The sequence below is a fragment of the Balaenoptera ricei genome, chromosome 1 (genome assembly GCF_028023285.1).
Source record: "Balaenoptera ricei isolate mBalRic1 chromosome 1, mBalRic1.hap2, whole genome shotgun sequence".
Lineage (NCBI taxonomy): Eukaryota > Metazoa > Chordata > Mammalia > Artiodactyla > Balaenopteridae > Balaenoptera > Balaenoptera ricei.
In genome coordinates, this window is record NC_082639.1 from 170,864,502 (window position 1) to 170,890,218 (window position 25,717).

Below are 25,717 nucleotides of genomic sequence, written 5' to 3' on the forward strand. Positions count from 1 at the left end.
GCTCACGCCAAGGAGTACTTCCCAGAACTTCTGCTGCCAGTGTCCTTGTCCCTGCAGTGAGCCACAGCCACCCCCTGCCTCTGCAGGAGACCCTCCAACACTAGCAGGTCGGTCTGGTTAATTTCCTATGGGGTCACTGCTCCTTCCCCCGGGTCCTGATGCACACATTACTTTGTGTGTGCCCTCCAAGAGTGGAGTCTCTGTTTCCCCCAGTCCTGTTGAAGTCCTGCAACCAAATCCCACTAGCCTTCAAAGTCTGATTCTCTGGGAATTCCTCCTTCCATTGCCAGACCCCCAGGTTGGGAAGCCTCATATGGGGCTCAGAACCTTCACTCCAGTGGGTGGACTTCTGTGGTATAAGTGTTCTCCAGTTTGTGAGTCACCCACCCTGTGGTTATGGGATTTGATTTTATTGTGCTTGCTCCCCTCCTACTATCTCACTGCAGCTTCTCCTTTGTCCTTGGATGTGGGGTATCTTTTTTGGTGAGTTCCAGTGTCTTCCTGTTGATGATTGTTCAGCAGTTAGTTGTGATTCCGGTGCTCTCGCAAGAGGGAGTGAGCACACGTCCTTCTACTCCACCGTCTTGAACCAATCTTGAACCAAAGTAAAAGAAATTACTTTTTTTTTTTTTAAACATCTTTATTGAAGTATAATTGCCTTACAATGGTGTGTTAGCTTCTGCTTTATAACAAAGTTAATCAGTTATACATATACAATATGTTCCCATATCTCCTCCCTCTTGCGTCTCCCTTCCACCCTCCCTATCCCACCCCTCTCGGTGGTCACAAAGCACCGAGCTGATCTCCCTGTGCTATGCGGCTGCTTCCCACTAGCTATCTATTTTACATTTGGTAGTGTATATATGTCCATGACACTCTCTCACCCTGTCACATCTCACCCCACCCCCTCCCCATATCCTCAAGTCCATTCTCTAGTAGGTCTGTGTCTTTATTCCCGTCTTGCCACTAGGTTCTTCATGGCCTTTTTTTTTTTTTTTTTTCCTTAGATTCCATATATATGTGTTAGCATACTGTATTTGTTTTTCTCTGTCTGACTTACTTCACTCTGTATGACAGACTCTAACTCCATCCACCTCATTACAAATACCTCCATTTCATTTCTTTTTATGGCTGAGTAATATTCCATTGTATATATGTGCCACATCTTCTTTATCCATTCATCTGTCGATGGATATTTAGGTTGCTTCCATGTCCTGGCTATTGTAAATAGAGCTGCAATGAACATTTTGGTACATGACTCTTTTTGAACTATGGTTTTCTCAGGGTATATGCCCAGTAGTGGGATTGCTGGATCGTATGGTAGTTCTATTTGTAGTTTTTTAAGGAACCTCCATACTGTTCTCCATAGTGGCTGTATCAATTTACATTCCCACCAACAGTGCAAGAGAGTTCCCTTTCCTCCACACCCTCTCCAGTATTTATTGTTTCTAGATTTTTTGATGATGGCCATTCTGACCGGAGTGAGATGATATCTCATTGTAGTTTTGATTTGCATTTCTCTAATGATTAATGATGTTGAGCATTCTTTCATGTGTCTGTAGGCCATCTGTATATCTTCTTTGGAGAAATGTTTATTTAGGTCTTCTGCCCATTTTTGGATTGGGTTGTTCGTTTTTTTGTTATTGAGCTGCATGAGCTGCTTGTAAATCTTGGAGATTAATCCTTTGTCAGTTGCTTCATTTGCAAATATTTTCTCCCATTCTGATGGTTGTCTTTTGGTCTTGTTTATGGTTTCCTTTGCTGTGCAAAAGCTTTTAAGTTTCATTAGGTCCCATTTGTTTATTTGTGTTCTTATTTCCATTTCTCTGGGAGCTGGGTCAAAAAGAATCTTGCTGTGATGTATGTCATAGAGTGTTCTGCCTATGTTTTCCTCTAAGAGTTTGATAGTGTCTGGTCTTACACTTAGGTCTTTAATCCATTTTGAGTTTATTTTTGTGCATGGTGTCAGGGAGTGTTCTAATTTCATACTTTTACATGTATCTGTCCAATTTTCCCAGCACCACTTATTGAAGAGGCTGTCTTTTCTCCACTGTATATGCTTGCCTCCTTTATCAAAGATAAGGTGACCATATGTGCGTGGGTTTATCTCTGGGCTTTCTATCCTGTTCCATTGATCTATATTTCTGTTTTTGTGCCAGTACCAAACTGTCTTGATTACTGTAGCTTTGTAATATAGTCTGAAGTCAGGGAGCCTGATTCCCCCAAGAAATTACTTTTAAACAGACATAGTTTATAAAACCTCACCATTGTTGAAAAGTTAATTATAAACTTCTGTTCCACTTTCATCTATTTAATCCACTCGCTCCCAAAAATTTTGTTTAGACTACCCACAAAAACTTTTTGAGACATTAGACAAAATCCGACATCATCCCAAGCTGTTATTCTTGCTGACAAATTTTGTAAGATATGACATGAACTTATTTGACCTTTTGTACACAGGTAGAATGAAGTATTATATTTAATGCTGATAACTCTAATGACAAACCTGTTTTAATTTTAAAAAACGAAGTTACACTAACTTTAATACCAAATATCTTCCCAGATCACATGAAATTGAAAAACATTTGGGTTAGTTTCTATTACATTTCTGAGAGCTTTAAAAAAACCTTAATTCATATAAGCACTTAATTTTCCTTATGCCAATTAAATAGAGCTCTTTTACAAATTAATTTTAGTAATACCATCTAGAGGTAGAAAATACCACACATGGGGCTTCCCTGGTGGTGCAGTGGTTGAGAATCCGCCTGCCAATGCAGGGGACACGGGTTTGAGCCCTGGTCTGGGAAGATCCCACATGCCGCCGAGCAACTGGGTCCGTGAGCCACAACTACTGAGCCTGCGCATCCGGAGCCTGTGCTCCGCAACAAGAGAGGCCGCGATAGTGAGAGGCCCACGCACCGCGATGAAGAGTGGCCCCCGCTTGCCGCAACTAGAGAAAGCCCTCGCACAGAAACGAAGACCCAACACAGCCAAAAATAAATTAATTAATTAATTAATTTTAAAAAAAAAGAAAATACCACACATCTGCAACTCATATACATAGACACATAAACATACATAGAGAAGCAAGCAGAGAACTTATAGCTTCTGTTTTAGAATTTTAGCTATGAATTAGGTACAATAATACAAAACTCACTAGTTATAAATTTATGTTTCTGGAAGATGTAATAATATAAAGTTACCTGCTCAGAGGGCTAAAGCTTATTACTATTGGGGGAAGACAGATTTTTCATTCAGCTAAGTTTCAAAATAACCTTTCCCCCTTTTGTTTTTCTTCTGATAAGAATTACCTCTCTGAAGTCGAAGAGATGAGCTAGATAAGAGTTCCTGGAGGAATCAAGTAGAACATTTACATCTCAAAAACACAGGAAAAGAATACAAGTTCCTTTAAGAAGGGCTTTTTTCCTAAGGCCAGAATTTTTACAATACCAACAAGTCTTTTGAGATGAATAGGCCAGATTAAATGTTAAAAAGGAGAGGTAGACTTTGACAGTTTTTAGAGCTGCATTTCTGGTTTTGCAAAGATTTGTAGGATAAGGACAGTTGCTTTTAATTCCTCAAAGAATTAGGTTGCAACTTAAATGCCTTCATGAGTTGAGCCACCCATCCCACCACGGTATCTTCAAATTGCTTCTTTATATCAGAGAGAAGATTTCCACCTAAGATGGAAATCAAAACACTTATGTTCTGGATTTAGAGCTTCTGTCTTTGGAATGTTTTCGTAAATCCTTCCATAAAGTCTTTAGAAGGCTTTTCTCTCCCTCTGGGTACACAGTTTTATTTTAGCATAGGGGAGAAGGCCTAAGAAAAGTTTCTATCAGGTTCTGAATATCAGCTTTCCATTTGGCCAATTTCTGACCACAGAGCTACTTTGAAAAAAAATCCTTTCATTCAAATGTCTTGTCAGTTTTCAGGTGGGACAAACAGTAAATATTTCTGTCAGTATTGAACAACCCCTTGGACTCAAGAAGCATCCCCAAAGAGGGTTCAAAAGCTATTTTATTTTCCTCTCTCTACTGGGTACTACAGACAGAGATCCAGGAGAACTGACTTTTGTCAGTTTTCCCAGGATCCCATCTGTACACTGTAAAGTAGAGAGTAGCTCTGGTATCTACCAGAATTTGGCAAAGTTTTTCATTAATTTTAATTTAGTTTCCCCTTGTCTAATTAAAGAAATAGCATAGCAGCTTACCAGAAAATCTCTCAGAGTCCCATCAGTTCTGGGAGGAGCCCATTCAGGGGCCCAACTTTGAGGGTGATATGGAGGTGTCTGTAAGGCCACTAACTTGATGGACTATTGTATACAGTCTATGTATGTATGTATGTATGTATGTATGTACAGTCTATGTATATGGTCTCTTTAGAGTGGAAAGACAATTCAGGCAGGATTACTAGAATGAGTATTAAAATAAAGGAGGATAGAGGGGAGCAGGAGCTATGAGAATCTTATTGTCTTTTGTTTTAGATACTTTTGTGTCCTCGTGTGTCTAATCTTTCATTAGCCTTTTATAATGAATCTTTCAATGAAACTATTTTGTCATTTTAAGACTTTTGGAATTTTCTGCATGTGAATTAAAATAGCTATCCTGGGCTTCCCTGGTGGCGCAGTGGTTAAGAATCTGCCTGCCAATGCAGGGGACACGGGTTCGAGCCCTGGTCTGGGAAGATCCCACATGCCGCGGAGCAACTAGGCCTGTGAGCCACAACTACTGAGCCTGCGCGTCTAGAGCCTGTGCTCCGCAACAAGAGAGGCCGCGACACTGAGAGGCCCACGCACCGCGATGAAGAGTGGCCCCCGCTCGCCGCAACTGGAGAAAGCCCTTGCACAGAAACGAAGACTCAACACAGCCAAAAATCAATCAATCAATCTACATTGTCATTAAAAAAAAAAAAATTCTAAAATAGCTATCCTATTCTGTTTGATTTGGGAAAAACCTGCTTTCAAGTGCACTTCTTAAATAAATGATCTTGTCTAATTAGAATGTTCCCCATAATAGCCATTATAATTCTAGGTTTTTTTTCAGTAAGATTTTACCATTTTTGTAGATATTTATAACTTCCAGGACCATAGTTCTTAGACATAAAATAGGCAAGTGTGCCAAATGTGCTGTGCTCAACTCTTTGGAATTTAAAAGTCCCACTTATTTATTTGTTTGTTTGTTTGTTTGTTTAGCTAAGACTTTGAGTCTCTTAGAGCCAAACTAATACCTAAAAGGGATGTGCTTCTGGGTTGGTAATAGTGTGATGTTTCACAGTGCATCTCATTGCACGGAAATTTTCTTAAGGTTTGTGAGTGACCTAGTGTCAATTTAACTCATTTTCCATGACCAACTTATCCTAACGTGAGAGTCTTTGGGAGGTGGCAAGCACTCTAACAGCTTTTCAATGCTCGACCCAGGCTCACCAATTTTTGTAGCTTTTTGGCTTCCAAGATTCCCACTGGAAATAGCCTTTACCTACCCAAAACCCATTGGACCCAGTACAGCTGAACTCAGTTGAATTTTTAAGTCAGACCCACTTTGACTCTGGACCCAGTCCATTTTTTAAGTCAGACTCAGTTCAACTCTGGCCAGTAACCACCAACAGTTCCCAATGTGAAATCTGGGGATTTGGGAAACCAGCAGACCCCAAAGAATAGAGACTGCGGAGAATCCATCATGAAATATAGAGAATCCCAACCAGTGGGTAATTGTGATTGCCACCAGTAGTTCCCACTGTGGAATGTGGGGAAGAATTCCAAACAAATGGGGAGCTGCAGACTAAACTGCCAGCAGCTCCCAGCATGGAATCTGGGGACAGAACCAAGAGCTTGGTCTTCCAGTCAAATGGGGAACATTGGAAAGCCAGTTAGATCAGGAACTTGACTCAAAAAGAGCCTAGCTCAGAACCAAGAGGAACTTACCCATGGTCCTCAGAAACAGCGAGAAAGACAGAAAACTCAAAGAGTTCAACGTGTACCACACCTGCATTTCTCATTGTCCCCAAAGCCATCAGAAATCTCCTTCAATCCCACTGCTGCCACCAAATCTGTTAAAAAAACAAAATTCAACAGAGTAAATTTAAAGACCTAATTGGCTTTATTCAGTGATTTATCAATTGGACAGCATCCTAACTAGCAAATAGAATGCAGCTCCAAGGAGCTGTACAAGATGGAAGGTTTTTATAGAAGGGGACAGAAAAAGGAAGTTTCTATCAAAGAGTGCATTGTTTTAGTCAAGGTTACCTTCCTATGGGGGATGGCAAGGGGCTATCAGGGGGATTACCTCATTAGTGCTAACCAGGTAATTCAAGATTGACTGGTTAAAATTCACATTCCTGGGAGAGGCTGAAACTGCAATTAGGTTAGATATTAAGTCTTGGTTTGCTGACCTGGGACTTAGCACAGGTGACTCCATTTTAGGGCTGTTGTTTCTTTTTTTCCTTTCTTGTTTTTTTTTAACAATGTTAATAAATTTCTGTTTGTTTTTCTCTTGTTAATCTGTCTTTTGTTATAGGGGCCCCAGCTAGAACTTTGAAGACTGGAATAAAATTATTTTTCCTCCCCTACAGAAGAAATGAATAAATTTAAGCTCTCTTCCCTAACACTGGACACTTTGGTGATGTCTTACGGAGGGTAGGGACTGGGTTTTATTCCTCTCTGCATCTGAAGCACTGACATGATGCCAACAGACAATAAATGCTGTTGAAACACCCATTTGATGTTGCTGATCCATAAACCTTGTCTCAGGTTCATGGTTCCTCAGGCTTTCTGTGGATCATTTGTGATGTGTGCATGCATTCAGGATCCGGGGGCTTGAGTCCTTCACTAGGAGGCAACTGACATTCTCTGTGCTGCTGTTCACCTGCTTACTGCCACCACAATCTGATGCTTCCATTGCTTCTACTCCTTCCCATGTAGCATCTTTTCCTACAGCTCCCAATGTCTAAACTCTTTCCTTTAGATGCTTTCTCCAGGCTGCTCCTCACTCTCTTACTCCCAGACTGACTCCTCTCCACCACCCCAGTTTATCTAAATCCTTTGCTAACCCCTCAGGCCGAACTGACAGTGGAGGTTCCATTTTTAAACTCTTATTGCTTTTGCAGTCTGAGCCCCATGGTTTAGCCCTTTAGTCAGTGGTGAGCTCTATTATCTTTGGTTACTTATGTTCCACAAAAGCAAGATGAACTTCCTTATCCTCTAACCCTCCCTCCAGCAGGGGGAACAGAAAATGTGCTCAGTTGATAGTAACACATTTATTTTCATGCATTGGGCCTACAAATGAGAAGGAAGTATATACCATCATGAAATATTTCTCAAAGGTGGGTCTCAAATCACCTAAGTCATATTCTCCTCCACAGGGAGTAGATGGGACCTTGTTAAAAATTCTTATTCCTGGCTCTTGCCTCAAGCCCAGCAGGCTTTTTTGGCTGTGCTTGGTCTCAGTTGCGGCACACGGGATCTTTAGTTGTGACATGCAGGATCTTTTAGTTGCAGCATGCGGGATCTAGTTCCCTGACCAGGGATCTAACCTAGGCCCCCTGCATTGGGAGCATGGAGTCTTAACCACTGGACCACCAGGAAAGTCCCGCCCATCAGGATCTTTGAGGGTGAGTCCAGGATCTGAGTTTTAACAAACAACCCCAGGTGATTCTTATGTTTACCAGTTTGAGAGCTACAGGAATAGTGGTTCAAGCCTGGGACTTGGAACTGACTGACTTGGAACTGACTTGGAACTGGGGTTGATTCTTGGCCTATTTCTTTATTTCTCTGTGCTTCACTATATCATGCATAAACTGGAGGCAAAAATAGTTCCCACCTCAAAGGATTGTTGTGAAGATAACTGAAGAAAAGTACTTAGCATGGGGTTTGGCATAGAGTAAGTGCTCAATAAACAAGCACTTTTGATGAGGGAAGTGCTTCTTTACAATCCTCGATGTTTCCTTCCATGTGGAGGGAGCTCCATTAACATAACATTGCTGGCACATCTCCACCCCATCAATCAGGGTGGAGAGGAATACCACAGTGATCAATGTGGCAAGAGCAAAATGACCATGCCTGGCTCAATTGCTTCTCTTTCCTCTTAGGAATGAACTAGCCCAAAAGAGTACAAACTCTCTCTTGTTCCTCCAGAGACAGACGGTCCCTGTAGGAGAATGGGAGTGGGGTCTCAAGGAAGGAGGTGGGGGTAGAGAGGACGAAGAAGCCTATGCAACCCTGATCCACCTTGATTTGCTCTTCCCAGCCCCAGCTCTGCTAGATCCGGAGTTCAGTAGTAGGAAGCTGTAGTGGCATGTCTCCAGTTACTGTCACTGCCAGTGACCCACTGGAGACTTTGTGTTTCCCATCTCCTCCACTCTGGGCTTTTCAGGTTTAGAAGTCCAAGTTCGGGGTGTGTCGGGGGGGTCCATTCCCACTAGAGAATGTAGCAAAAGAACTGCTGAACTATAAGTAATGGCTACTGCCAGGACAGTTGGGTTTTGCTGTGCCAGGGAACTTGATAAGAAGTAGAGTTACCGTCTTGGCAGGAGAAACTGACCCTGACCAGTAGGAGGCAGGGTTGCTGTACACGTAGGGGTACAGAGGACTCTGGTGCCCCAGGTCATCTGTTTTGCATCTCTTGGCATCCCCTTAACCAATTTTAATGTTAAATCGACAACTTCAGCAACCATAACCTGAGGAAGGCATGACGCCCAGGGACTAACGTCATCAGGGATGAGAGTCTTAGTCTCACCACCTGGCCACCCACTTAGACCAGCAGAGGTGTTTTCTGAGGATGTGGGAGGCTGAACATCAGTTGTGGCCTCAAGACCAGCTCCTGTGATGGGAGCTATAGTTTGTCCCACTAACACTTTTCTTGTATGTCTGTGCCAGGAAAAGAGGCCTGCCAGCATCCTGGAGAAGCTGCTTCCAGAAACTAAATGAAGAAGTAGATTCATACAGTGGACACTCTCATGAGCTGCCAGGATTTACTGTGAGGACCAAATGACTGTTACCCTCTCTGTTGTGGGTGCTGCTGGCTGACAGCCCTCAACCAATAGCCCTCTCTGGGCATTGTCCTTGACTGAATATTGCTGTCTTCCAAAGTCATGCCCTTTGCCAGAGGCAGCCTGAACCCTGTGACCGGCCTATATAAAAGTATAAAGACCCAGCATGCTCCAAGGAGTTGGCTGAGGCCTCTGATAAGACCGCATCATTGCTGCTTTTCTCTGCCCACCGTGATTTCTTTCCACTTCCGCCTATGGTTGTAGATCCCGAAAGAACTCCCTAATAGACCTCCTGCAAACTAATCTCCAGCTCAGATGTTGCTTCCCACCATCCTGCAACAGACACCCATTTTGCTCTCACTAAACTATGTTCTCCAATCTAGCCTTTATCCACAGCTAAGATGATATCTGGCCTACGTCTACCTTACGCTTTGCCTTCTTTCTTTTTTTTTTTTATTTATTTTTGGCTGCATTGGGTCTTCGTTGCTGCATGCGGGGCTTCTCTAGTTGCAGCGAGTGGGTCCACTCTTCCTTGCGGTGCACGGACTTCTCATTGCGGTGGCTTCTCTTGTTGCGGAGCACCAGTTCTAGGCGCACGGGCTTCAGCAGTTGTGGCATACAGGCTCAGTAGTTGTGTCTTGTGGGCTCTAGAGCACAGGCTCAGTAGTTGTGGCACACGGGTTTAGTTGCTCGATGGCATGTGGGATCTTCCCAGATCAGGGATCGAACCCGTGTGCCCTGCATTGGCAGTCAGATTCTTAACCACTGCACCACCAGGGAAGTCCTCTTTGCCTTATTTCTGATTCAGAATCTGGACAGGATTGGAGGCACTATTTATTGGAATGCTTCAAAATCTTAACAGCCATTATTATCAGAAAATCCACGAAAGGCCAGTGCACAGAGGCAAGCAGGATACCAACGGTGTCACTGTCATGTAGACCATCATTTACAGAACAAGAACCAGGCCAAGGGCCCGGGGTTCAGGGAAGCCAGGAATGGACTCAACCACAATGAGAGGGAATTTAATTTCAGGCTTTATCCTTCATAAGCAGCCTCACTGTAGAGCACCTTTCGGCCAAGTATCAGGCCAAGAATTTCCTGACTATAATGAAGGACAGGGACTTCCCTGGTGGTGCAGTGGTTAAGAATCTGCCTGCCGATGCAGGGGACACAGGTTCGAGCCCTGGTCCGGGAAGATCCCACATGCCGCGGAGCAACTAAGCCTGTGCACCACAACTACTGAGCCTGCGCTCTAGAGCCCACGAGCCACAACTACTGAAGCCCACACACCGCAACGAAGAGAAGCCCCCGCGCACAGCAATGAAGACTCAATGCAGCCAAAAATAAATTAATTGATTAAAAATAGTAATGAAGGACAAGGTCTTCAAATGCACCTGATAACCTCATCCTCTGGCCAGTCATTAGCAGTGGGGTCTAGTGAAAATAACATGGGCTTAGGACAAGAGTGATCGCTGTCTGACTCCTGGTTTCCCTATCATGATCTGCATGACCCTAAATAAGCTGCTTAACTTTGCTGAGCCTCCCTTCCTCATCTGTTAAATAACATAAGAAGAACCTTGCAGAGTTGGTGGGAGGATTAAATAAGATAATGTATGTAAAGCTCCTAGCACAGAGCCTGGCTTTCAACAACTGACAGGCATGAGAATTTTTCCATAAAGAGCTTTTAAGCTTTTCAGTGTGATGAGTTATGACTGGTCTCTCCTAGCCAATTCATTTACCTCCCACTGTGCCATTTCTAAATAGGGAGACTATTTACACTTGGGCAGAACAAGATGTGAGTTTTTGGGCAGCTATGTAGGGCAGGGAGACATCTAATGAGCATGGCTTATTTTTAACCACCACTTCTACATTTTGGACGTCACTATTTTGATACAGGTCGGCCCTTCCGGTAAAATGATATTTCCTGCTCACCTGCAAAGGGTAAGTTATATAATGCCACTTAATCTCAGAGGACAGAAAACAATCAGCTCCAAACAAAATGAGGTATTGAAGCATAACTTAAGGACATGTGAGATCAGGAGACCGGAAGGTCAGGGCTGGAATGGACAAGATGGTGACATGGCCAGGACTAACATCTTTGCCGGGACAGTGCCACCCTAGAAATGAAGTCTCCTTGGTTCAGCTGCAATTCTTGAGTCATTTTCCCAGAGTCCATTGAAAGAAAGCAATGCCAGTCATTCAGGGAAATGCTTTACCTCAAGAGGAGGATACGCTGGAAGAAAATATCAAAGGGATTAGATAAATTGAAGTTCAAGGCTGCCACCAGGGAAGACTCACCCCTCTGCCCACCTCTTTGGTACCATATCCTTCAGGCTTCTGTTGGCAACAGAATCCTTGGCTGGATAGCCCAATGGCAGACCCAGTGTGTCCCCACATCCTGTGGCTCCAGATTTGGAAAAATAAGAAAATGAGTCTGAGCAAGAGAGGGAGCAAGACAAGCAAGGGGGCCTTCTAGGGATTCTGGACCCCCAGCCCCACCTGAGCTGGCTCCTTGGTGAGTCTGTGGGGCCTTCGGACCAGACCCAACTGGCATCTGGAAGGACAGACCCATCCAACCACCCAGAGAGTGGCCTTGCCATCTGCTCTGGTCTGGTTTTCTCTCGAGCATGCTGCACACCAAGCTTTCACCTGAACAAATCCAAAATTCCCCTGAATTTTGATTCTCTGTCCCCAACTTCCTTTCTCATCACCCTTTCACCGTCTCTCCACCTTCTATCACAGAAACTGCTCTGAGAAAAGAAGTTAGAAGTGAATTTTCTTCTCTGAAATCTCCTCCTCTGGGATGGTCTACTGGTTAAAGCTCAACTGATTGCACAACGGAAGGTTTTGTCCTGTGTTGAAGGTATTCCCAGGCCCCAGGAATGGGGAGGGGCTCAGGTGCTCCAGAGGGCTCTGGTGACTATGACCCTCCTGCAATCACAGCCCTGGCAGTCCACACGTGGGACTGACCCCTCCGCTGCCCTCGCAGCCCTTTCCCTCCTGATTACATCAGTGTAAGCATCAGATGGGGCCCTTGGGCAAAACTCCCTATGGCAATAATAATAATAATAATAATGCCCTCAACTGAGCATCATGACACAAAGGGCTTCTCATCCATTATTTTATTTAATCCTCACAACACCCCTATAAAAGTAGGTATTATTGTTTTCCCATTTTACAGATAAGGAAACCAAGATTTGTAAAGGACAAATAACTCGCCCAAGTTGTGTAGTTAGTAAGTGGCAGAGCCAAGATTCACCCTCAGTTCCAGTCGACTGCAGACCCTAAGCTCTTAACCACACTTAACTGTGTGGAGCTCCAGATGCTTCTGAATACGAGGAGCCAGGTGTGCACTTCCGGTCCAGTGCCCCTTCCTCCAGAGAGCCCTCCTTAGTCCCACCCCTCCCACCCTTCCGCTCCCCTACTCCCAGGCCACGTCTTGCTCACAGCTGCCCTGCTTCATGTGCTTCCCTCAGCAGAGTGAGAATCTTGTATGGCCATTGAGAGCGAGCACTATGTCTTACTCGTTCTTATATCCTTGGACCCTGTGGAAAACCTGGCCCATAGAGGTGCTGAACCTAAAGGCTTCGAGGTTTTCCCAGAGACTGGAGCCACCGCATAGGCCCTTGAGGGGTGCAGCGTTGAGGAGGCAAGTGAGATGAAATGGGACCGAAACTCAGCCTGCCTGGAGCTGCATCCACCCAGAGGGGGTGGCTTTTTTTTAATGCTCACAAAGGGCCCCATGAGATAACTCAGCCACTCTGAACTGGGAATTAACAGCTTGACAGCTGGAATCCACATCATACAGCTCAGATGCTTCCAATCTAGTTTGGTTTAGGAAATCCAGTTGTTAAATTACATTGATGGGGATGTTATGGACTGAATGTTTGTGTCCCCTCAATTTTATATGTTGAAACCCTGTCCCTCAATGTGATGTTATTAGACAGTGGGGCCTCTGGGAGGTAATTAGGGTTAGATGAAGTCATGAAGATGGGGCCCTCATGAATGGGATTAGTGTCCTTTTAAGAGTCACAAGAGAACTTGTGGCTCTCTGCTCTCCACCCTGTGAGGATACAACAAGTCAGCAGTCTGCAACCCAGAAAAAGGCCCTCCCCGGGACTCCGCCTTGCTGGTACCCTGATTTCAGACTTCCAGCCTCCAGAACGGTAAGAAATAGGTGTCTGCTGTTTATAAGACACTCAGTCTATGGTACTTTGTTATAACAGCCTAAACAGACTAAGACAGGATGTGATCTGAGGTGCCTGGTTTGGGTCAAACCACTTAAAATTTTCAAGATAAAGGTCTTGATTAGGTCAAATTTATTCTCCCCCATCCTGTCTGGGAACTTGAAGTCCCAGCAAGGAGCATGTAGCTGTGAGTTTCCTGAAGCAAAGCAGCTCAGGCCTGAGTCTCTCTCTCATCTCCCCTGACAGCCTAAGCTTAGTTCCTTTCAATTTTATGCATGAAAAATAGCATTTAAACTAGTAAACCCTCATCCCAGCATAGTCTTACATTATTCAAAACCAGAGTAATGATCCTTTAAATAGAATGGTAGATTTGCTTCTCTGCCACCACGTCCTTACCTTCAAAAATGAGAACCAGCATCACCAACAAGAGGCTATTTTTAGGTATTTCGATAGTTTCTGATGAAATCAGCTAAATATAAAAGGTGTTGGTTATTCATTTGATTACTTGTGCCAAGTAGGAGTGGTGGGTGTCTCCTGGACACCAAGATAAAATTCAGCCTCTAAAGCTCATATCAGCTGCCAGGTTAACCCAGGCACCTAACACAGGGCAGAACGTGGGCTCTGGGGCCAAACTCATCAGCCAGATGCCCAGCTTACCACCGTATGACCTCACTTTCCTGACCTCAGTTTCCTCACCTGCTAAGATGGGGAGTGTGATGGCACCTTGCCTGTAGGATTATGGTGAGGGTTTAGCAAAATAATCCCAGTGAGGTACTTAGCACGGTGCCAAGCATGTCGAAATGCTTAAGTGTAATTAAAACCATTCCCTTTTTGAAAAATCATTGCTGTCTGAGATACAATTAAAATTATTCCAGAGAGATTCGGCCCTTTTAAAAATGCTCTCAGCAGAGAGTTAGTCTTATGAACTGTCAGAAATTGTGCCTGACACATCTTTTAGAAGCAGAGAGACTGTAAATAAATTCACTGTGTGAGCCTCAGACAGAGGGAAGTTGTGGCCGCACCCATTTTGTCACCCATTTGTTTTCCCAACTGGGAAAACTGGACAACTGGACGGAAGAATCGATCCATTTATTATTTTCACTCACTCAGTCTCCTGTTTTTGTTCTTCATGGTGACCTCCAGGCCTGGTAAGTGGCACCGAGGTTCCTGCCGTGCCCGGGATTCTCTGAGCAACCAGACCATGTGGTCTTGGGTAAACTCCATCTCAGCTCAACTCGCCCCTGGAACTGATGGTCATGGGGGTCATCTTGGGGGTTCTGGCCCCCCGTGGGCAGTATTGGAGGGGAGCACACCTGAGCCTGGACCAGGTGAGCTGCTGAGTCAAAACGCAAGTACCAAGAGGAGGTACTCTTGGCCCCAGTTTGCCCAGGAAAGTCCCAGTTTTAGGACTGAAAGTCCTGAGCAAACTGGGGCAGCTGGCCACCCGAGGCGAATCCTGGAGTTCCCCTCATAGGTGGTGCCTGTCCAGAGGCATTGGTCATGTCAGGGTAGGCAGTAGCCCAACAGCACTGACCCCAAACTTTCCGATGGAGTTGCCATAGCCCTTCAGAGAAATCAGTGCTAGTCCCCGGCCTCTGGCTATGTAAGACCTTTGATGTATTTAAGGATCATGTTTATTTCATCCTTCCGTTTTCTCCAGATTGAATAATACCTGTCTGTTGAGGCTGTGCACTCATGTCGTAATCCCCTTGTCACTCTCCTCTGAGCTCTCTCCACGATGGCCCCAGCCTTTCTGTTTGGAACCAGAGAAGGACCAAAGGCTCCGGGAGTTGGGTTCCTCCTCTGGGTCGAACTCTCATCTTTAGAATCCAGGGGGTGGCATGGGCTGCAGTTTCAGGGCCCATGAGATTCTAAACCCTCCTCGTCCAAGCCTGAGTGTTCATCACAACATCCAATTTAGCTCTGGACGTTCTCAGGGGTGTGGGAGGGTGAGATGTAAGGCAGAAAAATGTCTGACCCAGGGTGAAACCAAGTCAGAGTGGGGGGACTTTCTCCAGAGCACCCCCTTCTTCTCTTCCTTACTATCCCTCCCCCAACCCCACTCTCCAGGGCTCTTAGCAGCCCCCTGTGAGGGCACCTCACATGGGGGCACCTGCCCCCGTGACACCTCCCCTAAGAAGCCTCCCCAGCCCCTCCCTTCGGCTCTTCAGCCCCTTCTATAAACTCCTGGTGTTCTCAGAGATTGTACCACAAAAATTCACACTTAATAACTGTCTTAAGACTATACTCTCAGGGATCATTTCTATAGTTTGTTACCAGAGGAGTTTCTCTGAACATGTGGAGCACAGAGAATGCATAGCAATAAAGTCCCATTATTTAGGGGAAAAAAGGACTTTCTTGTTTTGTTTCATGTTAATTTTGTTTTCTCAATGTTATTTCAAAGTCTTTTAGGAACAAGAAGCTTATCTCATTTACCTTACTCCCTTTTCTTCTTTTTTTTTAATTTTCACAGCATCTCTCAAGGTCTCAGGAAGCTAAAAAGCACTCAGTAAATACAATCAGAGGATGATGAATGAATCCTGAATACACCATCGCCCGGCATGACACCTCACATGCCAAAGCTCAACAGGTGTTCTGTTGAATGAATGAGTGAACACTCCCGTCTTGGAAATGTATGCTACTTATCCACATTCCTCTATTCACTGGCTTGGTGAATAAGAATTCACCAGAAACAATACAAATATAAAAAGATAGAATGAGACAAAAATATAATACAGTGGGATGTAGCACTTGGTAGATAAATTATTTCTCTACTTTTTATGGGGGAAATTCTGGCTCCTTATCCTCTCATTTATTGGCAAAGGGAGCTGAATGTATATTCGAATACACATCCACTCCTTCCTCTGGGATTTTTACTTGTGTAGCCTTTCAAAAACCTCCTGCTTCTTCAGTAGCTGTAAGGCAAGCCACGAGATGGCAAAATTTAATATGAAAAAATAATAGCATACATTTAAACTGCTGGTATTCTGAGAAAAAAATCTTTCATAGTAGTTTTAATGCTTTTAGCTGCTGTCTGCACATTGCACAAGTAGATTCCTATTTACTAATGGTGGCAATTAAGGCAAAGTCTTAAGTATAACAAAACGATTGCTTATGCCAGCAGATATGTGAATCAATTTTCCTGCCATGCTTAATTTTTCCATCTAGTTTGGTGTGTGGTTCCCACAGCCTCAAAAGGAACAGTCTCTGTTCTGTAACCTAACTGTACTGTAACCTAACTGGCAGTGACCAGAGAGACTTTGCCTTCAAAAGAAGCGAAATGAATGACACAGAAATTCTAGCCAGGTAACCTTCAACATCACTGTTCTCAGTCTCTTCATTTATAAAATAGGCATATGACTTTGCAATTAAATGTAATCTTATGCAATGCACTTAACCTTGAACATAGACTATAACTGCTCAAGAAATGTTAGCCATTGCAATAGCGATAACTATAAAATATATTAAGAAAGCATACATTGTTATTATTATTGTTGTTGCTCATGTTGTACTGAAAAGTATGTGGGGTTGGAGCCTGCAGTGACCGTATTAGGCCACAAACACTTGTAGACGGAAAGGAACTAGAAAGAAGCAGGGTTGAAAGAGACCACAGCTTCCTACCTTCCTATTTCTGCTTCCACTAGTTTCTTGCTCTCAGATGTTCATGGAATTGAATCTGGTGCCCTTAAGTACATGCCCTATGGAAGCCACCTCCAAGATGGCCCTTGATGATCCTCACCTCTACTAGCCACACCCACACGTACTCCCCTCCACCTCTGAGGCTTGGTCATAAAATACATTGTGATTTCCCCTTGTCCTCTAGATTACTCCAAAGCCACGTACCACGTTGTGAGAAGGGACCCACGTTACGAGGAACTGAGGTTTGCTGCTAATAGCCATGTGAGGAGCATTTCAAAAGCAGATCTTCCATCCCAGTCAAGTCTTCCCATGACCACAGCTCTGGCCAACATCTGGACTACAACTTCAAGAGACACCCTAAGCCAGCACGACTCAGCTCAGCTGCCCCCAGACTCCTGGCCCTCAGAAACTGTGAGATAATGAATGCTTATTGTTTCATGAAACTAAGTTTTGGAGTAATTTGTTACACAACAACAGATAACTTAGTACATGCCTTATTGCTTAAACTTGATTAAATGCTTTTTCGTACCTTGCAGTACAAGATCTCAGGCCAAGACACCTACTTAAAAAACATTAGCTTAAGAAATAGAGGTGCAAACCGAACTGTAATTGTTGAAGTTTTTCATTTTCTTTTTCTGAGGTACATGAAAGCTGACCCTAGTTTTAAGGTAAACTACTTACCTACCTATCTATCTGCCTATCAATCATTTCCCATCACTTATTCAGCTCTCCATGCCCTGTCTTAAGACTGGGGTTTTAAGATAAAATATACATAGATAAATAATACATAGTCGAGGGGGAAAGAATCCATTTCCTTTCTAGAACTCCTTTTGGGAAGTTTTCTTTGGAAAACTGTGTTTGACCAACTGACTTGGGGTAAAAGTTGAGCCCCCAGGGAATGATTTATTCAGTGGGAGACTGTAGGGTGTGTGTGTGTGTGTGTGTGTGTGTGTGTGTGTGTGTGTGTGTCTGTTGGGGCAGGGAGAGTTGGAAGTCTCATATATTTTTACATCTTTAGAAGAAACACAAGAAGGGTGAGAGAAAGGGAGAGGAAATGTGTAAAGGTCAAAGGCTCCATGATATGACTCTTCCCTTTGCTTTTCCCCCATCTTATATAAAATTACTAAACTCGCAAAATAATTAAGACATATGAATTGGAGAGACAGAAACCAGTGATGGGGCAAGGCTTTGTGTTCACACTAAAGTATTGGAATAAGGACTCTCCAGGCAGCCCAAAAGCACAGAAACAGAGAGAAGGAGGAGGAGCAAACATCCAGTACACAAACGCTGGGAAGGGCTTTTAGAGTTTCAGAGGGCTGGGGGTTTGAGGCACAGTTGAATCTCTGAGAGCCACTAAGGACTCAGTAGGCATCTCGGATGGATGGATGGATGGATGGATGGATGGATGTATGGTTGGATGGTTGGATGGATGGCTGCATGGATGGAGACAGGGGTAGAGAAATAAACAGGTGTGAGCTCCTTGAAGGCTGAGAGCATCAGCTACATTTTATTCATCTTTATATATTCAGGGCTGTACATGGCAGATATTTTATAAACTCTTATAGAAAAAATGCATGAGTGAGTGATATACAAATGAATAAATAGATAATTAATTTGCAAGTACTGATCTTCTAATATATGCACTCTATCTATACATTCACTGTTATGGTTATCTTGAACCTTATGAGTTTATTTCATAAGCTTACGTGTATTTCAAGGTTGAAGAAGATATTCCATCAGCTTAAGTATACTTACATTAAAGCAATGATTTAGTGCTTACAGAAGACATAATCTTTCCTTCTGGTCCACCAGACAAACAATTATGTTCCATCTTCACTTTCTGCCATCCATCTGGGGGCAGGGGAGTGGGAGAGGAGATTGTAGAATTGATGTAACCTGCTAATGCAGCAATACATCGCCAGCCTGAGCAAGGCAGGAGCTACTACAAAGGAACTGGCTTGGGCTGATAAATGTGTCTGATTCCCTTTCTCAGGTTTCTCCAGGATTCTGGAACTGAACATACCATTCGGCTCTGCATATCTGAACAGCTCCTGTCATTGGCTAGACGTGAGAGTCTTCTGCCTGTGAAGTTCTAAATCAGGCACAGACTCTGCCCTCTCTACACACATCCACACACAGCTATGTTGGTCTGCACTGGAGCAATATGGGTCTGCCAACTGCTGCAGATTAATTTGATTTAGGCATCTTTTTTTCTAATCACACAAAGAATTTCAATAAAAAGTAGATCATTCCAATAACAGCTGTCAGTTCCAGCACAGTCCTGGTAATTATCACCTTGTCAGACCTTGAAATCCTCCTACATGCTATGTCATGGTTCTGAGTTCATCTGAATTGATGAATTATTTGTGGAGAAAATGAAACCTATAAGATTACCTTTCAACTTCATTTGAAATGAGATTAACTGGCAAGGAGACCATAATGACTTATGGAAAGACATTCTAAGCCTTAAAATAGCAGACTGATTTCCCCTCTCCTTTACTAAGTCTGCCATTCCTTCACCCTTTTCTCCAATTAGCCTGCTACTTCCTTTTTCTTCTCATTGGAGGCTTAGAAGGGCAGGAGACTGGAGAGGCTAGATCATTTTAAAAAAAAAAAGAAAAAAATTGTGTGTGATGTGTGTATATGTGTGTGTGTGTGCGAACGCGCGTGTGTGTGTAGACAAGCTGCTGGCTCTAATTTCAAGGGGTGGCATTTCACATCTTCCTGCTTTTTTTCTCCCCCTGTCAACACCCCTCACTGCTAGTGAGGTTTTAGGAGGCAATCCTCAAAGATGAAAATCAAACAAAAAGGAAATTATGAATAGAATTATCCTCTTTTTCTTTTTCTTTCCCTTTTCCCTTTCATTGCCTAGAAATTAGACTTATAAATGCATAGCTCTAGCCCAGAACTTTCTCCTCCGACCCCTCTATCTTACTCCCTTTTAAATGTTTCACCTCAATGACCAATTGATATTCAAAGCCAACATATCTGTGGTGGGGACTGCTACACATTCACCAAAACCCACCTAGACTACATTTCCCAATGTTCCATGTGGGTGGGTGTGGCTTTATGACTGAGTTCTAAGCAAAGGAAAGTTGGGAATTGATGTGTACCAGTTCCAAGCCTGACCCCTTCGAAAACCTATCATGTGACTCTCCCTGTTCTTCTCCCATCTGTTGACTGAATGGAGAGAATTCTAAAGACCTGGAATAGGTGGAGGAGCCACAAGATGGGAGGAGCCACAAGATAGAAGGAGTCTGGGTCTCTGAATGAGCTCATGGAAGCCTGTCTGACCAGGAACTCCTGCAATGGACTAGGACATGAACCCGAAATAGACTTCTATTGTATTCAGGGTTCATCTGCTACCATATGTTTTGGTTGCCCTGGCGTGAGAGCCAGACCAACCCCCAACCCAAAATTTGGTTTGGATGTTGAGACTGATGATGCCACACATGCACAAGAGGGCATGAAGAGATCTATTACTCACAGAATGAGTCTTTCAGGGGAAAGCAGGGCAGGCTCCCAATCAGGTCTAAAGATGGCTTGAGAGAGGGAAGAGGGGTGACTGGCTTGGGCTTTTATTGTGGTTAGTGGATGGGACTAGGGAGGGCTCACAAACAAGCCAGGTTTTGTGTGGCTGGAACTTTCCTCTGGTGTCGAGTGAGGGAGCATGAAGACTTTCTTATCGGCTTGCCCAGATGTGGGAGGAAGGAGAAGGCAGCCTGATGAGGCTTGAAAGCCGTCAGCAGTCAAACATCAAAAATGGAGCCGGTCTCTATCACACCATAGCTGGAATCACCTTCATCTATACAACAGCAAAACTGAACACATTACCATCCATTACCCAGAAGAGTCCTGCCCTCTCCCTTGCTCCTCTTGGGACCAGACTGACCAACCACTCAAAAGTTGGACATGAACAAAGGGCAACTTGTAGAAGTGCTTGGCATTAAAGTCACTCTCCCTGAGCACTTACTCTGCTCCCACCTGCTCCCTTCCCCCCACAGCCCCAGGTGGGAGAACTTCCCAGGGGTTGAGGGCAGAGCAGGAACCACGAAGGCCCTGTTTCTGCCAGAAGTACCACACAAGGGCTAAGCTGATGATGGGCTTCAGACACCTGAGCAATACCCAGGGCACTGCACGTGACTTCCTGTATGTTCCTCCCCACAGCTGCTTCCATGAGCCAGACTCTCCCAAGACAATAAACAACAGTCAAAGAAAGACCTGGCTTTTTTTTCCCTCGAGGTTTTCTCGACTGTTACAGGTACAGAAGGTGATGGAGTTCAGTGTTAGTCACTATATGACTCTGGAGACCCAGCTGTCTTTGCTCCTTTGCGTCTATGTTTCAGTGATTCAGAGGAGAATGAGCCCAGGGAGGTTTGCCGTGGGAACCAACCTGCAGGCACTCTGTCTGAGCCTTTGCCTGTTTTCCTGCTACTGAACCCAGAAAGATGTCTCCAGGATGCAGGCCTCCCCATTGTTTTAACACTCTTCCCTTTTACATTCCTCATAGGACACTGATTCCTACTGACCGTAGCACTTATCTCTGCCTCCTGCTGGCTCCAAAAGCAATCCAAAAATTCAATTTACTTCAACATATATTTACTGTGGTCTATTAAGAACTAAGCCCAGCTCCAGAGCTATTGAAATAAATACCTATCCTCAAAAGGCTTATAATCTATCAAATCCTGAACTCAACCTACATTTACATTATGTGGATTGATTATCACTAGTGGTGTTACCCAATGTGGAGCAAGCCCGACTTTTTCACATTACTTGCAATGCTTAGTTCCATATGTGGAACCTATTCCATCCCATAGTACATACTCATCTCTCAGTCACCATGAGCCCATCTGTCCCATGCCTCTCTCTGAGTCTCTCCTGCTTCATTTCACGGAGACCGTCATCCCTTATGATGCTCATGACTGCAGGGTTTGGGAAAGTCTGCTGATGCGCTCAGCCCGGTTCCCACAGGTACTTGACCACAGAACACACCTTCTACCTGACTCCTCTCCAGAACCCTCCCTGGGAAACAACTGCTGCAGCTCCATATGAAGAAGAGAGGGTGGGGGAAGGTTGCGTCCACCCAAATCCTGCCCTCTGCCCACTTGGAGCCTTTGGGGGTTTTTTTGGGGGGGTTGTTTTGTTTTGTTTTGCTTTTGTTTTGTTTTTTGGCCATGACGCACAGCATGCAGGATCTTAGTTTCCCAACCAGGGATCAACCCCGTGCCCCGTGCAATGGAAACGTGGAGTCTTAACCACTGGACAAGCAGGGAAGTCTCTCTTGAGCCTTTGGTTCTTTGAAGAGTCTTCTTTTTTTTTTAACATCTTTATTGGAGTATATTGTTTTACAATGGTGTGTTAGTTTCTGCGTTATAACAAAGTGAATCAGCTATACATATACATATATCCCCATATCTCCTCCTTCTTGCGTCTCCCTCCCACCCTCCCTATCCCACCCCTCTAGGTGGTCACAAAGCACCGAGCTGATCTCCTTGTGCTATGCGGCTGCTTCCCACTAGCTATTTTACATTTGGTAGTGTACATATGTCCATACCACTCCCTCACTTCGTCCCAGCTTACCCTTCCCCCTCCCCATGTCCTCAAGTCCATTCTCTATGTCTGCGTCTTTATTCCTGTCCTGCCCCTAGGTTCTTCAGAACCTTTTTTTTTTTAGATTCCATATATATGTGTTAGCAAACAGTATTTGTTTCTCTCTTTCTGACTTACTTCACTCTGTATGACAGACTCTAGGTCCATGCACCTCACGACAAATAACTCAATTTCATTTCCTTTTATGGCTGAGTAATATTCCACTGTATATATGTGCCACATCTTCTTTATCCATTCATCTGTCAATGGACATTTAGGTTGCTTCCATGTCCTGGCTATTGTAAATAGAGCTGTAATGAACATGTGGTACATGACCCTTTTTGAATTATGGTTTTCTCAGGGTATATGCCCAGTAGTGGGATTGCTGGGTCGTATGGTAGTTCTATTTTTAGTTTTTTAAGGAACCTCCATACTGTTCTCCATAGTGGCTGTATCAATTTACATTCCCACCAACAGTGCAAGAGGGTTCCTTTTTCTCCACACCTTCTCCAGCATTTACTGTTTGTAGATTTTTTGATGATGGCCATTCTGACCAGTGTGAGGTAATACCTCATTGTAGTTTTTTTTTTTTTTTTTTTTTTTATTTATGGCTGTGTTGGGTCTTCGTTTCCGTGCAAGGGCTTTCTCCAGTTGCGGCAAGCAGGGGCCACTCTTCATCGCGGTGCGTGGGCCTTTCACTATGGCGGCCCCTCCCGTTGCGGGGCACAGGCTCCAGACGCGTAGGCTCAGTACTTGTGGCTCACGGGCCCAGCCGCTCTGCGGCATGTGGGATCCTCCCAGACCAGGGCCCGAACCCGTGTGCCCTGCATTAGCAGGCAGATTCTCAACCACTGCGCCACCAGGGAAGCCCCTCATTGTAGTTTTGATTTGCATTTCTCTAATGATTAATGATGTTGAGCATCCTTTCATGTGTTTGTTGGAAATCTGTATATCTTCCTTGGAGAAATGTCTATTTAGGTCTTCTGCCCATTTTTGGGTTGGGTTGTTTGTTTTATGATACTGAGCAGCATGAGTGGCTTGTAAATTTTGGAGATTAATCCTTTGTCAGTTGCTTCATTTGCAAATGTTTTCTCCCATTCTGAGGGTTGTCTTTTCGTCTTGTTTATGGTTTCCTTTGCTGTGCAAAAGCTTTTAAGTTTCATTAGGTCCCATTTGTTTATTTTTGTTTTTATTTCCATTTCTCTAGGAGGTGGGTCAAAAAGGATCTTGCTGTGATTTATGTCATAGAGTGTTCTGCCTATGTTTTCCTCTAAGAGTTTGATAGTGTCTGGCCTTACATTTAGGTCTTTAATCCATTTTGAGTTTATTTTTGTGTATGGTGTTAGGGAGTGTTCTAATTTCATTCTTTTACATGTAGCTGTCCCGTTTTCCCAGCACCACTTATTGAGAGGCTGTCTTTTCTCCATTGTATATGCTTGCCTCCTTTATCAAAAATAACGTGACCATATGTGTGTGGGTTTATCTCTGGGCTTTCTATCCTGTTCCATTGATCTATATTTCTGTTTTTGTGCCAGTACCATACTGTCTTGATTACTGTAGCTTTGTAGTATAGCCTGAAGTCCAGGAGCCTGATTGCTCCAGCTCTGTTTTTTTTCTCAAGATTGCTTTGGCTCTTCGGGGTCTTTTGTTTTTCCATACACACTGTGAAATTTTTTTTTCTAGTTCTGTGAAAAATCCGACTGGTAGTTCGATAGGCATTGCATTGAATCTGTAGATTGCCTTGGGTAGTATAGTCATTTTCACAATGTTGATTCTTCCAATCCAGGAACATGGTATATCTCGCCATCTGTTTGCACCATCTTTAATTTCTTTCATCAGTTTCTTATAGTTCTCTGCATACAGGTCTTTTGTCTCCTTAGGTAGGTTTATTCCTAGGTATTTTATTCTTTTTGTTGCAGTGGTAAATGGGAGTGTTTCCTTAATTTCTCTTTCAGATTTTTCATCATTAGTGTATAGGAATGCAAGAGATTTCTGTGCATTAATTTTGTATCCTGCTACTTTACCAAATTCATTGATTAGCTCTAGTAGTTTTCTGGTAGCATCTTTAGGATTCTCTGTATATAGTATCATGTTATCTGCAAACAGTGACAGCTTTACTTCTTTTCTGATTTGGATTACTTTTATTTCTTTTTCTTCTCTGATTGCTGTGGCTAAAACTTCCAAAACTATGTTGAATAATAGTGGTGAGAGTGGATGGATGACCTTGTCTTGTTCCTGATCTTAGAGGATATGGTTTCAGTTTCTCACCATTGAGAATAATGTTGGCTGTGGGTTTGTCATATATGGCCTTTATTATGTTGTGGTAAGTTCCCTCTATGCCTACTTTCTGGAGGGTTTTTATCATAAATGGGTGTCGAATTTTGTCAAAGGCTTTTTTTGCATGTATTGAGATGATCATATCGTTTTTCTCCTTCAATTTTTTAATATGGTTTATCACAATGATTGTTTTGTGTATATTGAAGAATCCTTGCATCCCTGGGATAAACCTCACTTGATCATGGTGTATGATCCTTTTAATGTGCTGTTGGATTCTCTTTGCTAGTATTTTGTTGAGGATTTTTGCATCTATGTTCATCAGTGATATTGGCCTGTAGTTTTCTTTTTTTGTGGCATCTTTGTCTGGTTTTGGTATCAGGGTAATGGTGGCCTCATAGAACGAGTTGGGGAGTGTTCCTCCTTCTGCTATAGTTTGGAAGAGTTTGAGAAAGATAGGTGTTAGCTCCTCTCTAAATGTTTGATAGAATTCACCTGTGAAGCCATCTGGTCCTGGGCTTTTTTTTGTTGGAAGATTTTTAATCACAGTCTCAATTTCAGTGCTTGTGATTGGTGTATTTATGTTTTCTATTTCTTCCTGGTTCAGTCTAGGAAGGGTGTGCTTTTCTAAGAATTTGTCCATTTCTTCCAAGTTGTCCATTTTATTGGCATAGAGTTGCTTGTAGTAATCTCTCATGATCCTTTGTATTTCTGCAGTGTCAGTTGTTAATTCTCCTTTTTCATTTCTAATCCTATTGATTTGAGTCTTCTCCCTTTTTTTCTTGATGAGTCTGGCTAATGGTTTATCAATTTTGTTTATCTTCTCAAAGAACCAGCTTTTAGTTTTATTGATCTTTGCTATTGTTTCCTTCATTTCTTTTTCATTTATTTCTCATCTGATCCTTATGATTTCTTTCCTTCTGCTACCTTTGGGGGTTTTTTGTTCTTCTTTCTCTAATTGCTTTAGGTGTAAGGTTAAGTTGTTTATTTGAGATGTTTCTTGTTTCTTGAGGTAGGATTGTATTGCTATAAACTTCCCTCTT

At 43.5% G+C, this 25,717-nt stretch overlaps 1 protein-coding gene and 1 pseudogene across 1 annotated transcript in view; both read left to right on the forward strand.

The window, feature by feature from the left end:
* LOC132373035 (homeodomain-interacting protein kinase 3-like) overlaps positions 1-17,231 on the forward strand; it is a 189,068-nt gene extending 171,837 nt beyond the window's left edge. The window contains 2 exon segments of the mRNA XM_059935434.1: positions 14,316-14,320; positions 16,996-17,231. Of these exon segments, the coding sequence (XP_059791417.1) occupies positions 14,316-14,320; positions 16,996-17,231 (241 nt within the window).
* On the forward strand, positions 15,411-15,494 carry LOC132355081 (small nucleolar RNA U3; annotated as a pseudogene).
* Positions 17,232-25,717: the final 8,486 nt, after the last annotated feature.